This window comes from Meriones unguiculatus, chromosome 1, assembly GCF_030254825.1.
Source record: "Meriones unguiculatus strain TT.TT164.6M chromosome 1, Bangor_MerUng_6.1, whole genome shotgun sequence".
Lineage (NCBI taxonomy): Eukaryota > Metazoa > Chordata > Mammalia > Rodentia > Muridae > Meriones > Meriones unguiculatus.
This window is the reverse complement of record NC_083349.1, coordinates 195772901-195787107: the sequence shown is the minus strand read 5'-3', so window position 1 is coordinate 195787107 and position 14207 is coordinate 195772901. Positions and strand designations below refer to the sequence as shown.

Below are 14207 nucleotides of genomic sequence, written 5' to 3'. Positions count from 1 at the left end.
ATAAGTGCATGCATGCATTGGTGAGCATTCCTACACACGCGCACACATACACAAGTACACATATACCATAACACACATATGCACTCCCTCCAAATAAATAAATGCATGAAAGCCCCTCTGCTTCTTAACACTCCAGAAGGACTTACACAAAGATAAGGGCTTTCTTAGCTTCTACTCTGCTGCCGCTGGGGCAGATGGCCACTGCAGCAATTCTCATGTGCATATAAAACAGTCAGCAGCATCGCTGGCTCTGTGCACTAGATGTCAGTAGCACCCTTCCCTGACCAGATGTTGTCAATATTCCTGAGGGAATAATTTGGATCTTGGCTGGTGAGTCAAATTCTACTATGTAGGTAAACTAACTGCATTAAAAATGTAGCTCACCCTGTTTGGCATTATTTTTTAATTCATCTCTCCAGTATCAATGTAATAGAATTAAAAAAATCAAACAGCAATTTTTCTCAACAGTTTATTGAGCATTTGTAACTGTCAAATGTACTAGGAGGGGCAGTAGTGGCGCACAGCTCCAATCCAGCACTCGAGGGGCAGAGGTGGCGCAGGGCCAGCCTGGGCAGGGCTCGCGTTCCAGGTCTGCCAGAGCTACAAAGTGATACCATGTCTCAGGAAAGCAAAACAGGAGAAGTACTGGAAGGGATACAATATCAAAATCAAGCGTTATTTTATCCCTGTTTTATATTAAATAGAAGCAGATATTAATCCAAGTCTTCCTTTAGCTGGTTGGTTGGTTGGGGACAGGGTCACGCTGTGTGGCCCACGGCTGGCCGTGGCCGACATATTCCTGCTCCAGCTCCCAAGTGCTAGGGTGGCATCCGTGTGTCGGCATTCCGCCTCAGCACTTCCCTGATTATCCAGGGATGAGCCTTCAGAGCACATACTTAGGACGTACTGTTCTCTATCGGGAAAAGGTTACTATGGATTTAGGATGCACAGGGATGTCTTTGCTACTATGCTAAGCATCCCATCGCTCAAGCAAGGGACAAAGTTGTCACTACAGGACCAAGTCATGACCACACCTTCTGAAGATGAATCTCCCCATTGACATTTTCCCTAAGCCATCCTACGTTAAGAAGCTCTAGAATTCCCTTAAAAATAGCCTTTAAGGGAACGGGGAACGCTTCAGCTGTTTAAATGCCGCTAAACAAGTGAGAAGATTGGCCGTTGGCTCCTCAGAATCCACCTGTAACTCCAGTCTTGGAAGGAATAGGTGCGATCCCTGGAGTAAGGTGGCCAGTGAGACTGCATGCTCCGGGATTGAGCAGGACCCTGCTTCAAAATCTAATATGGAAGATCGCTGACATCAGCCCTGGGCCTCCACAAGTGCCCCCCAACAACCATACACACACATGCACACAAACCACACACACACTCAACTACATGCACACATTCCTGCATACCAGCAAACATACATATACAAATGCATGCGTGCTGCACATGCCTACAAACACATACACACACCTGCAAAAACACATACATACCATACACACATGTATGCACAACACACACACACACACACACACACACACACACACACGATCAAAAAGAAAAACCATCCTTTATGAATTCAAGGTGCCTCAAGCACAGTCTTTAGGCAACCTGACGTGAGAATCAGAGCTAACTCCTGAGCCTGAGTCAGCCTCCAGGAGTCACGGCTGAGCAGCATCTCTGTGATTAGACTCCAGGGAAAATGAAGGCTTGGTGCAGATTCTTCCACAGTCCGGGGATGTGTCCCTTCCTGGGCTAGAAGAAAATACCTGGTCTAGACTTGTATTTTTGGAACTGTGTCTGTTATATCGAGAGAAGAAGCAATGTCATTTTGACCTGTCTCTACTCTTTCTTCTCAGGTGACCCAAAATGACATGATAATGGCTGAAAGGCTCTTTGGGATCCTAGCACACGTAGCATCTTCCGAGTTGCCTCAGTACCGCATGATTTCAATTCTGGGTGATGCCAGGTAACACTGGAGCTTTTATAGATTACTGTGGCGCTAGAAATGCCTCTTAACTCTGCCTCTTGTGTATTCTGCAGACAGTGTGCCCAGGCTTCTCTTGTGGCTGGGCCTGCTCAAGCTTAGAATGAATAAAGATGACAGAGACAAAGTCTGTCCTGTTCTGTGGTTGTAGTCTAAGAGCTAAAGATGTGCATTAAATAACTAAAATGTGGTATGTCGGGTACAGCAAGAGCACTGGAGGTGGAGGCAAGGTGCATTTGAGAACACGGGAAAAGGCCTCCTGTTTGATCTTTTTGGAGGAATGACTGTGGGGGGAGTAGGTTTAGAATATGGGGAAAGAGATCTATTTTTTAAAAAACAAAAAATTATAAACAGAGGACAGTTTGGTTCTGAATTCAAATTTTACTGAAGTGCATTTGATTGATCAATGTAAATCTCATTTACAACCCACAGAACTGTTCTGAAGGATAAACATCCTCGGGGTAAAGTGCTTGCCCAACAAACATGAGGACCCGAGTTTGGATCCCCAGCAACTGTGTAAAAGATGGGTGTGGCTGTGCATCTCTGCCCCAGAACTGAGGGACAGGAACAGGCCAACCAGTGAGTCTGTCTAAATGACAACCTCCAGGTTGGGTGAGAGAGCAACTGAGGGAGACAACCAGATGTCAACCTCTGGCCTTTACACACATGGGCATAGACACAGACACAGACAGACAAACAGAGACATACACACCCTACACGTCTCACATGCACACTCACACATATACACATATACCTGGACACGCATGCACCACACCACATGCACCACATCACATACACCACACATCACTTACACATACACTTAGACACAGTTCGGCACCTTCCCACTTACATACGCAAAATTACTTGGGGGCAAAAATACTAAAGAGGTATTGGATGAAGTGATAGCTTAGAAAGAAGTCAGTGAAAATTGTGCTCTTCGGAATAAACATTGGTGCATAGTGTTTAGAAGATTTAATGACTTAAAAATAAGAGTCCCTTATAACTCATATAAATAAGAACGAATATGAAGGATTTTAACAATTTATCAAATAGATATAGTTCAAACTTTGTTCCCAGAATCTCATTCTCAAAGTCACATTGGGAAAAAGTATCCAAGTTTATGTGGGATGTAGAGGCTTTGCAGAGGCCGAACACACCTTAAACTCAAAATCTCTGTGTATCTGAACACCGTCCTCACTTGAGTATTGTCTCCAATCAACATTCTACAGGTGGAAAACAATGAGACAGCGAGTGAGTTAGGAGCCTGGGGATGCAGCGCCATGGTGGCAGGGAGAGCACAGAGTTAGCTTGGCATGGCCAGCCAGGGAGGCCCAGCACTGAAGAGGCAGCGTTGAGATCGGCAGCTAAGCCTGTCATGGTGCAGCTGGAAAATAACAAAACCCAGACAGTGAAGTTGCCAGAGTATAAAGTAAAGGAGACTTTAAACTTTAAAAATAAAAACGAGAAGAGCCCGTTTGACCCCATTCAAAGCTATAGCCATGCACATTTTAAACATTAGTGAGGAGAGCCACAACCTTAACAAGCCCAGGACAAGGTGGGTTCTACGTGCTATTGCCCATGCTGGCTGACGCTGTGATGCTCTCCTATCAACATAGTAATGCCTGACACCTTTGTAGTAGCCATAACTTTTGACTTAGCTGTTTCACTGAGCAGAATGTCTTTCCACAAATGATTTTAGATGAAGATAAGTATGTGTCCAAGGACTTCCATCACAGCATGTGTTTGTGACAAAATAGTGGATGCGCATTAGTAGAGCAGACCTACTGCCGACAGCTGTAAAATGATTAGCAGCTCCTTGAGGAACTAGTGGGTATGTCCTGTTCTTTAGTGTTGTTTGGCTACAGCATACTCCCCTGGGAAGATCCACCCTCAGTTGAAGACTTGCCTGGATCAGATTGGCCTGTGGCCGTGTCTGTGAGGGGATCTTGATGGTGATTGATGTGGGAGGGCCCCGCCCACTTTAGGTAGCACCAAGCCAGTGGGCTGTATAGAAAGCTAGCTGAGCGAGAGAATAAGCCATTCAGCAGCATTCTTCCCCAGTTCCTATTTCCAGGTTCCTGTTTTGAGGTCATATCCAAACATCACTCAGATTGTGACCTGGATGAGTAAGCCAAATAAACCCTTTCCTCCTCAAAGTTGCTTTCAGAGACAGTGTCTGTCACAGCAAAGAAATGGGACTAGAGCAGGCTGTGTTGTCCCAGAACAGAAAGCCCCAAGGAGAGAACAGTTGTGTGCAGGCTCCAGTTGTGAAGATGGGGTATATAGTTCAAAAATCCTCAGGATACTTTTCTATATTTGTTTTGGAGTTTGGGCTTGGTTTTTGTTTTTTAAAGAACAATTGTCTGTAAGTGTTAAATAGGAAAAAGATTTTTAAAGTTGCCTGTGTATGTGTGGACTGCGTGGATTCTCGTTAGTGATTGTCCCGCTTGTATGGTTTTATTTTTTAATTCTCATTTTTAAAAAGCATGTTGAAAGCACTTTCTCTTTTTTACTGTGTTTTAGGTTAGAATACAAAGCAGTAGCTCCTGGTACAGCATTTTCCTCCTTGTGTTGCACTTTAGAAGTATTTCAGCTCTTTTGAATTGAGGAAGAAATTCAAGCTGAAATACTAAGTATGTGAGTGCACTTAACAGGTAGAACTCTGTGTGTTTGAACCCCTGGGATATGACCAGAGCTGCACTGAGAGGAAATGATGTATGTGTCTTTAGTGTACTTAATAAAAGATGAGAAAGAAAGTAATGAAAGAGGTTCCCTTCAAGGACCTAGAAAAATCCCTAAGTTGAAGCAAAAGCAAGCGGAAGGACTCAGAGAGGCAACATGACATTTAAAATAAAATAAAAACCAGGAAAAAGAAGTTGATGAGTAAAGGCGTTATCGCTCCCGGCATAGGCCCACTCCACTCGGGCTGTCGGAAGTTATCCGAATGTACCGTAATAAACCAAGATCCTCCGTCAGGCTGACACAGTGGCGACACGATCTGCTAGACCAGCACATTAGAGTCACACAGGAGTGCCCATCGCTGTGGTGCCAGCCCCTCTTACAGTGTTAGTGCCTCTATCCCCTGGCCATCTCAGTATGAAAATAGTCTTCATACCTGCAGTTCCAAAGGTGTGTGTGTGTGTCCATAAGTGTATGTGCTATGTGTGTGTATGTACATGTGTCCATGTGTGCATGCATAGTTTCTTCAGTATTATTACTATTTTTTAAAGATCTGTTTTAATTTTATGTGCATGAATGTTCTGCCTACATGTATGTCTGTGCCCCACATGTGTGTAGTGTCCTAAGAGGGCGGAAGAGGGTTTGGAGACATAGGAACCTGCAGTCGCAGACAGTTGTTATCAGCCAGTAGGTGCTGAGCATCAAACCCGAGTCCTCTGAAAAAGCAGCTAGTGTTCTTGTCTTCTGACCAAACACACCCGCACCCAGTTCCAAAGTTTTACTAGCATTTTTTGTTCAGGAATTGGAGAAGGTAGAGAGAGAGGAAAACTAAAAAGAAAGAAAAAGAAGGGGAAGAAAAGATAGAAGGGGAAAGAAGGAGGGAGGTGGAATAGTTAATAAAGCTGACCAATGGAGTCCACAAAGCATATGTCAACAGACCTCGAAGGACTGAAACCACGTGGCCTGTGTTTTCTGGTAAGAATGCAATGACGTTTAACCCAACTACAGAAGGGTAACTTGAAAATGCCAACGTATTTGGAAGTAAAGAGACAGACTGCTGAATAACCCACAAGTCAAAGGGAATTTTCTAATGGAATTATGCAAGTAATTTGTACTGAAATATAATGAAAATACTATCTTGACAAACTTACGGGATCAATAATACACTGCTAGACAGAAACATGTCAGACTTGAACTGGACATATTAGAAAGAGTAAAGGTTGAAAATTAATGATCTAAATATTTATTTCAGAACATTAGAAAAAGAACAGAAGAAAGTTAAATGAAAAAATGTTTAAAATAAAATGGAGCTCTCTATTTTAAAAGTCTAATAAAACATATAGAAGGGGCCAGAGAAATAGCTCAGTGGTTAAGAGCGTGTACTGATCTGGTAGAGGACCGGAGCTCAGTCCCCAGCACCCACGTGGGTCTGGCCACAGTCCTATGCAGTTCCAGCTCCAGGGGATCCAACCCTCCTTTCTGGCCTTCTCTAGCACCCACATTCATGCGTGTGTGTGCTGGCGTACACACACACACATTTAAAAGTTTAAAAGGTAATATAAAGTGTGTGTGGACATTACTTTTGTAATTAAAAAATCAGTAAAAAAAAGCACATAAAAGCAAATAGATCTTTTTTTTTTAAATGGAAGTGGGGAAAGTATGCTCTGTAAACATCTTGTAAAAGAGACGGGTGAGGAAAATTGTGATCCGCATCACAGTTGACTTCCATTCACTTATTAAAATTATGATTTTACCTTCAAATGTGTTGAATGCAAATACTGGATATTTATATAGCATTATTAACCGTAGATATTTCCTTATACTCAAAATGTATCCCTCTCCAGTTTTCTAAAATACATCACTTTACTTTTTAAAATTATTCACTTTACATCCTGACTGTAGCCCCTTCCTTATCTCCCCCAGGTCCCTCTCTCTCTTCCTCTTCCCCCTCATGCCCCTCCACTAGTCCTCTCTTACCAACTGGGCACAGACTATTTCTCTTCAGGACTGCTTACATTCTCTTCCTCTGTGGCCTGGCATTCTTCCGCCCTGCCAGGGGAAGTGATGGAGGAGCATGTACCAGAGTCCATGTCAGAGACAGGCCCTGGTCCCCTTACCCACATGGAGACTGAGGTGCCTATGGGCTACATCTGAGCAGGGGGCCTAGGTCCAGGGCCAGATGGTTTCAGTGCAGAATTCTACCAGACCTTCAAAGAAGAGCTAATACCAATACTCTTCAAACTACTCCACAAAATAGAAACAGAAGGAACAGAACTCATTCTCTGAGGCCACAGTCACCTTGATACCTAAACCACACAAAGACCCACAAAGAAAGAGGATTTCAGACCAATTTCCCTTACAAACATTGATGCAAAAATACTCAGTAAAATTCTCACAAACCAAATCTAAGGACACATCAAAAATACCATCCACCATGACCAAGTAGGCTTCATCCCAGGTATGCAGAGTCATTATACAGAAATCCATCAGTGTAATAATCCACTGTATGACCACACTATCCTTTTAAATTAGAGAAAGAAAGAAGAGTTTCTGCTCTCAGTCTGTAGTTCCCAGTGAAGTCATATTATGAGTTCTCAGAGGCATCCTGAGTAGTGGAAAAGGGACTCATGTGAGATGAGCTGCAGCCCCATGGGATTCGGGGTAGAGAGCTCTATGATGCTCCAGAAGCCATTGGTGTTCCCTTTGTGATCCCCAGATGCCTCTGTCCGTCACCTAGCTTTCTGCCATCATGTGTGGGGATTCTCACTGCTTTTGGTATCACTTAATGTTAACTCCACACTTAATTTGATTTCCTAGCTAGGAATATAACTCAGGTGAACAAAAGAACCCTGAGCTTTGTATGTGGTTATATGAGCAAACTAGCATGTCTTATATCTATGAAGACTGTGGTTTGGCCCTCCATCTTTTTCATTGGCTTATGCTTTGATTCAGTTTTTAAATTGTTTCCTGTTAAGGTGGAGTCCTTTTATCACTGTAGAAATGTTTGTGAGGTGTTAATGTTGATAGTTAGCCGTCACAGAACAAAAGCACATAGGTGGAGCTCAGCATGCTGTCACAAGTCATCACCTCAGGAGGCCAGGCGGAAGGACAGGGAGTTTGAAGGCAGCTGGGCTACAATGGCGAGGCCATGCCTCAAAACAAATAAATCATGTGCATCAAACACCTTAATTAATGGAAATATTGGGGTACTAAGCTGAGCTCAAACATAACTATTCAGACTCACAAATCTGGTCTTCAGCAAAGCATTCACTCCTTCTGACATCAGCAAAAGTTGTGCGTGATCTTTTTATTCTGATGAGTAACTCTGCGTCCCTTTACTATCTTCTGCAGGAAAAAGCAATTCCGATATCTGCTCGAAAGCAAAGGTAAAAAACCTGGCATCATCAGTGAGGAGAACAGCGACAGCAAAAGGCTCATTGGGGAAAACACGAACCGCGCGACACTGAATTACACCACCAGAGAATTCTACCACGAGAAGCTGGAGGTACAGTTCCAGGGCCTGTGGCTCCAGCACGGGTGCTCACGAGGGCTGGGCTGTGCGCTCGGTCCTCCTTACACACAGTGCTGGGGAGAGCGGCAGAACCTAGGAGGACAGCAAGCTTGAGAGGCGCCTCTGGCTCCCAGGTTTCCATCGCAGCTCAAAGGCATTGTCGAAAGAACTGCACCAAAAATCTGGATTAAAATAGGCCCCACACACCTGATCTACCTCAATTAAGAGAAAGGGGAGAAAGGCTTCCATGTTTGTCCAGCTGGAGCCAGAGCAACAAAGGACACAGCAGACTCTCCGCTCCAGAGCTCTGGGCTTGGCTGATGGTGTTTAGTTTATGCTTTTTATCCAATACCATAAATGTCCTAGTCACACTGCATGCTGCTTCCGTCTGATCAGAGCATCTTAGTGGGAGGAGAGGGGGCATATGACCATGCTCTTCTTAGGTTTGCTGAGGGGAAGCAGCATTGTGTGGCTAGAGCCGCAGCGCAGGACGCATGCAGCATCTGCCTTGATGGCACTCCCAGGTAAACAGCCAGAGAGTGCCATGCTGCAGCAGACCTGTGAGGTGAGAGACCAGAGAGCAAGAAAGCGTGTATGAGGCACTGCATGAGGTCTGTCTCAATGTCTGCAGCTCTTCAGACAAGTTAGATACAGCTGTAAACAGAGAGGGAGAAGAGAGGTTCACAAGTGTATATATAAATTAGAAGTAGAATTTAGGCAGGTGGCCTTCAGGTGTTCATCTGGCAGCTCTGACCTCTGCATGAAGACCAGTGCGCCTGACAGTGCACGCACATGCTGGTGCCAGAGAGGAAATGCGCTGGGGAGCGGCTAGCACTTTCTTTAATTGGAACTTAGTTGGAGTTTCTGGTTTTCCCCTTTCCCTTCACTCTGCCCTCAGTTGGAAGCACGTTTGGGTTTCAGACATAATCCACAGAAGCCTGTGGGCTTCTGCTGCGTCCTGAAGGGTGCTCTCTCCTGCCGTAAGTCCTAGTGTGGGAGGCCTGGGAAACTCCGTGGAGCATGTGCGCAGGGCGGAGGGTGCTTCCTGGCATCACGCATACTCACCTCCACAGTCGTGTTTCTGTAGTTGAGCAGAGCAGGCGAAAAGAAGTTCAGTGCTTCAAAGAAGGTGTCAAGTGAGACATGGAGCTGGCAGGAAGAGGCTGAGAGCAGAATGTCAGCTGATAAGGACTTCTTGGTTTTGCCAAAAGAGGGAAATGAAAGCCAGGCTGTCAGGATTATGAGTCCTCTTCCTAAGGATAGTTGGTCCTGTGAGTCAAATAATTAATATATACATATACTTAGAGAGTCTAAATATACAAATTCTCATGAAAGGATTTTTTAAAAAATGTAAAATTGCTGCATGCAGACAGGGACAATTTCATAGGGAAATCTGCCAAGTCAGTGGCCTAAAAAAAAAAAACAGGTCTCTGTGAATTTTAATTTTTAGTTTTTTGAGGAAAGTTTTAAAAAGGAAAACTGTTTTCTCAAGGTAGAGAACACAGCATTTACTCCAAAATCCACTAAAATTGCTACAAGAAGAAAAGCCAGATACTTAGACATACTGATGCAAAAATACTTTAAAATACCAAGTTGGGGCTGGAGAGACAGCTCAGCAGTGAGGCACATGTGCTGTTCTTGCAGAGGACCTGAGTTTGGTCCCTAGCACACGAACATTTTTAGGTCCAGCTTCACACACACGAATGAAGAAATAAAACATCAAGCAGAATACAGAAGCACATTAAATGGGTTACAAACCTTACAGCCAGTGTAGAGGTGAATCTAGCATGTTAGCATGTACTGGGACAGATAAGAGAATAATTATAAGCTGGGACTGGAGACAGCGCAGTCAGCAGAGTGTTTGCCTCACGGGCATGAAGGCTTGAACTGGGATCCCAAACCAGCATACAAAGCCTGATGAGGTGGTGTGCGGCTGTAGTCTCAGCCCTGGGGCTGGCTGTCCAGCCAGCCTTCCTGACTCAGCGAGAGACCCCCACCTCAGAAAATAGAGTGGGGAGCAGCGGGGAAAGCACACGCATCCACTTCAGCCGACACACGAACCAAACCATACATGCATGCCCTTACTGGGAGAAACTGAGCTTTGCTGCCGGTCACTGAAGAAGAACTGGAAAGTTTATATTCAGAGAAACAGCGCTAAATCTTCCTAAGTCGGTGGATATAGCGCAGTCCTAGTTCAAGTTTGTGCAGGGTTATTTGACCCTGAAAGTTATCAGATGGAACTAGAGCGTTAAGCATCTCGGAGTAAGGGTGTTTTGCCGGACACCGAGTAACTATGGTGAGGGTATGTGTCTAGTTAGGTGTCCGTTGCTGAAACACTGGCCAAAGCTACTTGGGGAGGAGTGGGTTTAGTTTGTCTCACAGCCTGTGGTTCTTCATCCAGGGACATCAGGGCAGGAGCTCAAGGAAGAAACTGGAGGCAAACTGGACAGGCGCCACGGTGGGGTGCTCCTTACTCCCTTGTTTCCAATGGCTTGCTCAGCCTGCTATCTTAGGCCACCTATGACAGCCAGCCCTGGGTTGAGCCCTCCAGCATCAATCAATGGAGAAAATGGCATGTACGTTTGCCTACAGACCAATCTAATGGAGAAGGCATTTTCTCAGTTGAGATTTTTGTTCCCAGGTGTCTCTGGATTGTGTCAGGTTGACAAGAGCCAAGTAGAACAATGTTATAGTTAAGGCAAGACAGGAATAGACATTGGACAACACAGAACCAAAGCAAGTGACCCTATGCATACATAGGTGACTTAGGCAGGCAGCAGCCATTGCAGACTGGCAGTCTACGTCATAACTAACGCTGAGGAAAATGTCCTGAACCCATTCTTAACGTGCAACAAAAAGTTAAGTCCAGATCAAATAAAAGCCCAAATAGAATAATTAAAACTTTGACGTTTTAATTTTTCATTTTATGTGTGAAGGTGTCAGATCCCTTGAAATTGGCATTACAGACAGTTGTGAGCTGCCATGTGGTTGCTGGGAATTGAACCCCGGTCCTTTGGAAGAGCAGACAGTTCTCTTAAGTGCTGAGCCATCTCTCCAGCCCATGAAATTTTAATTTTAAAAATTAGGAGGAGACCTTACAGTCTTGGTTGTGTAGATGTGGCTTTTGAACACTCCAAATGACCAACTATACAGGGAGGTTTTCTTTATAAATTTGGCAGTCAAGGTCACATTTTAATGGAAATAGCTTCAGCAGAATCAAACAAACAAGTCTGGATTAAAGTGGCTTGATCAACAAAAACACAACGAGGAAGTAATGTGAGGAGATGTCGGCTCCTATTCTGAGAAATCTCAAAGGTGAAGAAAGAAACCTGAAGCCACAAGCCACGGTGGGACAGGCACCAAGCTAGCCGTCAGGAGAGCTGGCCTTGCGCCCTGATCACCACTTACTGCTGGTAGAACTTGCCCGCGTCCCTTAATCTCTGCCTCTTGACTCACAGCCCAGCATTCCTTCTCTCCACCCTGCACCCCACATCTTGAAAAGCATTTACCCCAGTGCAGCAAAAGGGCTCAGCCCCTCTCTCCTGTGTGCACCGAGTGGCTGGGAAAATTCATGGAGGTGAGCTGCCCACAAATCAGGCTAAACAGTCCTTTTCATTGCTCGTCCTGTTGCTTGAGGCTCACCTATTGGTCCATTCTTCTGCCTCATCCAGGCAAGATTTAAGAGACTTTAAAGGGCCCAGTTCTCCTTCTAGACAGGCAAGGAAAACTGGAAGCTCAGGAATTGTCCAGGGTTGAGTTGTGAGTTCCTGACAGCTGCCGGATTGCTGCAGCCTCCTGAGTGCCCAGCCCAGGTTCAACTGTTTCCTGTGTTTGCTGAAGATGTCCTAGTACAGGGGCTGCCCTCTCTAGACACTGGCTGGCTAGCCATTTCACTTTGTTCATTAATTTAGTTCATCTAAGAATTTTTGTGCTTTGAGTTTGAGGTTTAAATTAATCTTTTCCTTAAATTTCTTTTCAGCATTTAACCTTGATCAGCGCAAGTTACTTAGAATATAATTCTCATCATCACATGTAGTTAAGGCAAGACAGGAATAGACATACTTTGCGTCAACTTTTTCTTCTAATAAAACAAAATAAATACTGAGTGTATGCATGTGCGTGTGCGTGTGTGTGTATTGGGAATCAGACCCAGGGTCTTCACGCAAACTAGACTAAAAACCTCTACCACTGGAGCTAGATCCCCAATCCCAACAGAATAGCTTTATTGAAATTGAAGTTGAATGCCCAAATGTTGTCTGGCCCAAACTCGCCCTGCTGTCTTTAGAAGCTGCTTTGTCATCTTCAGACTGCCAGACCCAGCAGCTGGGTGAGGATGCTGCTGCTTCCATGGCAGTGGCCTGGCGTGGGTCCTGGCTTACGGTATTTGTTCTTCCTCTTTGGCACTTTTCTCAGACTTTGTTCAAACGGTCTGGGCTACACTGTGGTGTTCTGTACTTTTCTATACTAGAGAGTAAACTCAAAGTGTGAGTATAAAGGGTTATACAGATAGTGGCTAACCCCAGACTGGTTAGAGTGCTCAGCCTCAGTACCCCAGCACTCTCACCTCTGGAAAGCCCCATGCTCAAATGAGACAGGGGACTGGAAGACAGTCAGGCCTTGTTTGCTGCCTACCGAGGTAGAGCCCTCCGTCACGAGCTGCGGGGAGAGAATTCTGCCCTGAAGGAGCGTGGCAGGAGAGGAATGGGGGTCAGAGCAGATTATTCTAAGCTTCTCTGATACTGTTAGTTACTGATTTGGCTTTTGGATTCATTATGATTTAATGTAAATTTTTCTTTTCTTAACAGGAAATAAAGGACAAGAAGAAGTTCTGCAAGATGTATGTAGAAGATCTTGTGAAGGAGGCCACGGCCATCAACATGAAGAACGAGGCTCTGCAAAAGCTGTGGCCACAGATGTTCATTGAGCTGGTGAGGGACGCTGTCATCGAGATCCGCAACAAGGACTCCTATATGAAGCTCTGCCTGCAGCAGATCACCGACCAGAAGTAGTCCTGCACCGGCGACCTGGCCATCAGAGCTCCGTGAAAGTTTGCCAGGGTGCTGGTTGGACATGCGCAGACAACACCACTACCCACAGACTGAAAAGAGGGCGTCACAGCCTCATCCCTACACTGTCAGAGGAGAGGAGAGCCAGGGAGAGGGAGGGCTCCTTTGTCACGCATGCTGACCACACATGGCCGCGACTGGAGCAGGCCTCGCTGCTGGGACGGAAATGCTTCTTCAGCTCCTGCTCGGACTGGTGCGCCTGCTCCAGCCCCAAGCGTGCAGTCTGCTGATGGGCTAGCATGAGATGCCTCTACCACCCTCTAGCTGAGACTTTCTCTCTCTCTCTCTCTCTCTCTCTCTCTCTCTCTCTCTCTCTCTCTCTTTTGCCTTTTTATTTTATGTCATGATTTCAAAGCCAAGCATATGTTCTTTTTTATGAGTGAAGAATAAATACATTAGTAAAAAAAATATGTCCAATGTCTTGTGGGGTTATGCTCTCCTGTTGCTGGGATCTCTGCTGCTCAGCTAGTCCTCCGGGAAGAGGAGGCTGGTTCAGGCACCTCAGGGCACCACAGGCGAGCACTGTGGCTGAAAGGAAGAGGATGCTTGGTCTGAACGCCTCTGGAGAGGATGGGAGATGCAGTCGTGTGTGACGCGCTCCTCCGAGCGGTGTTTCGTCCTGCCGTTGGCCACTGCAGGCCTCTCTTCATAGGCTGTGTGCATACCCACCCTTCGGAAATATTAGGGCGGAAGATTCTAGTTTTTAAGTTCAATTTGAAAATCAAACAGGAAAATAAGATGATGAGGGGTTTGAGCTGGCCCATTCTGATAAGAAGAGATGGTGATACAACCTCAGGAAGCCAGTCTTTCAGGTCAGTAAGGGACCCCTCCCTAATGCGCTCAGATTCTGCTTACAAGCTGTTGTGTCAGTAAGAACACCCCATGAGAGAGAAGAGAGCGAGATGTAAGACAACAAAGCCCAGCAGAAAGGCCTGCGAGGAAGCTGAGTGCTGCTGCTGCT

The 14207-nt window shown here is 45.4% G+C and overlaps 1 protein-coding gene across 7 annotated transcripts in view; it reads left to right on the top strand.

Moving 5' to 3' along the window:
* Nucleotides 1–13654, top strand: part of Lrrc49 (leucine rich repeat containing 49) — a 97475-nt gene extending 83821 nt beyond the window's left edge. For 3 of the 7 annotated variants that reach the window (XM_021641545.2, XM_060375441.1, XM_060375442.1), the window contains 3 exons: nucleotides 1863–1972; nucleotides 8021–8174; nucleotides 12986–13653. In XM_021641545.2, the coding sequence (XP_021497220.1) occupies nucleotides 1863–1972; nucleotides 8021–8174; nucleotides 12986–13189 (468 nt within the window). In that variant the 3' untranslated portion in view covers nucleotides 13190–13653. Of the gene's footprint in view, nucleotides 1–1862; nucleotides 1973–8020; nucleotides 8175–12985 lie in introns of all 7 variants that reach the window. The other 4 variants (XM_021641543.2, XM_021641544.2, XM_060375444.1 and 1 more) reach the window with 2 other exon arrangements.
* Nucleotides 13655–14207: the final 553 nt, after the last annotated feature.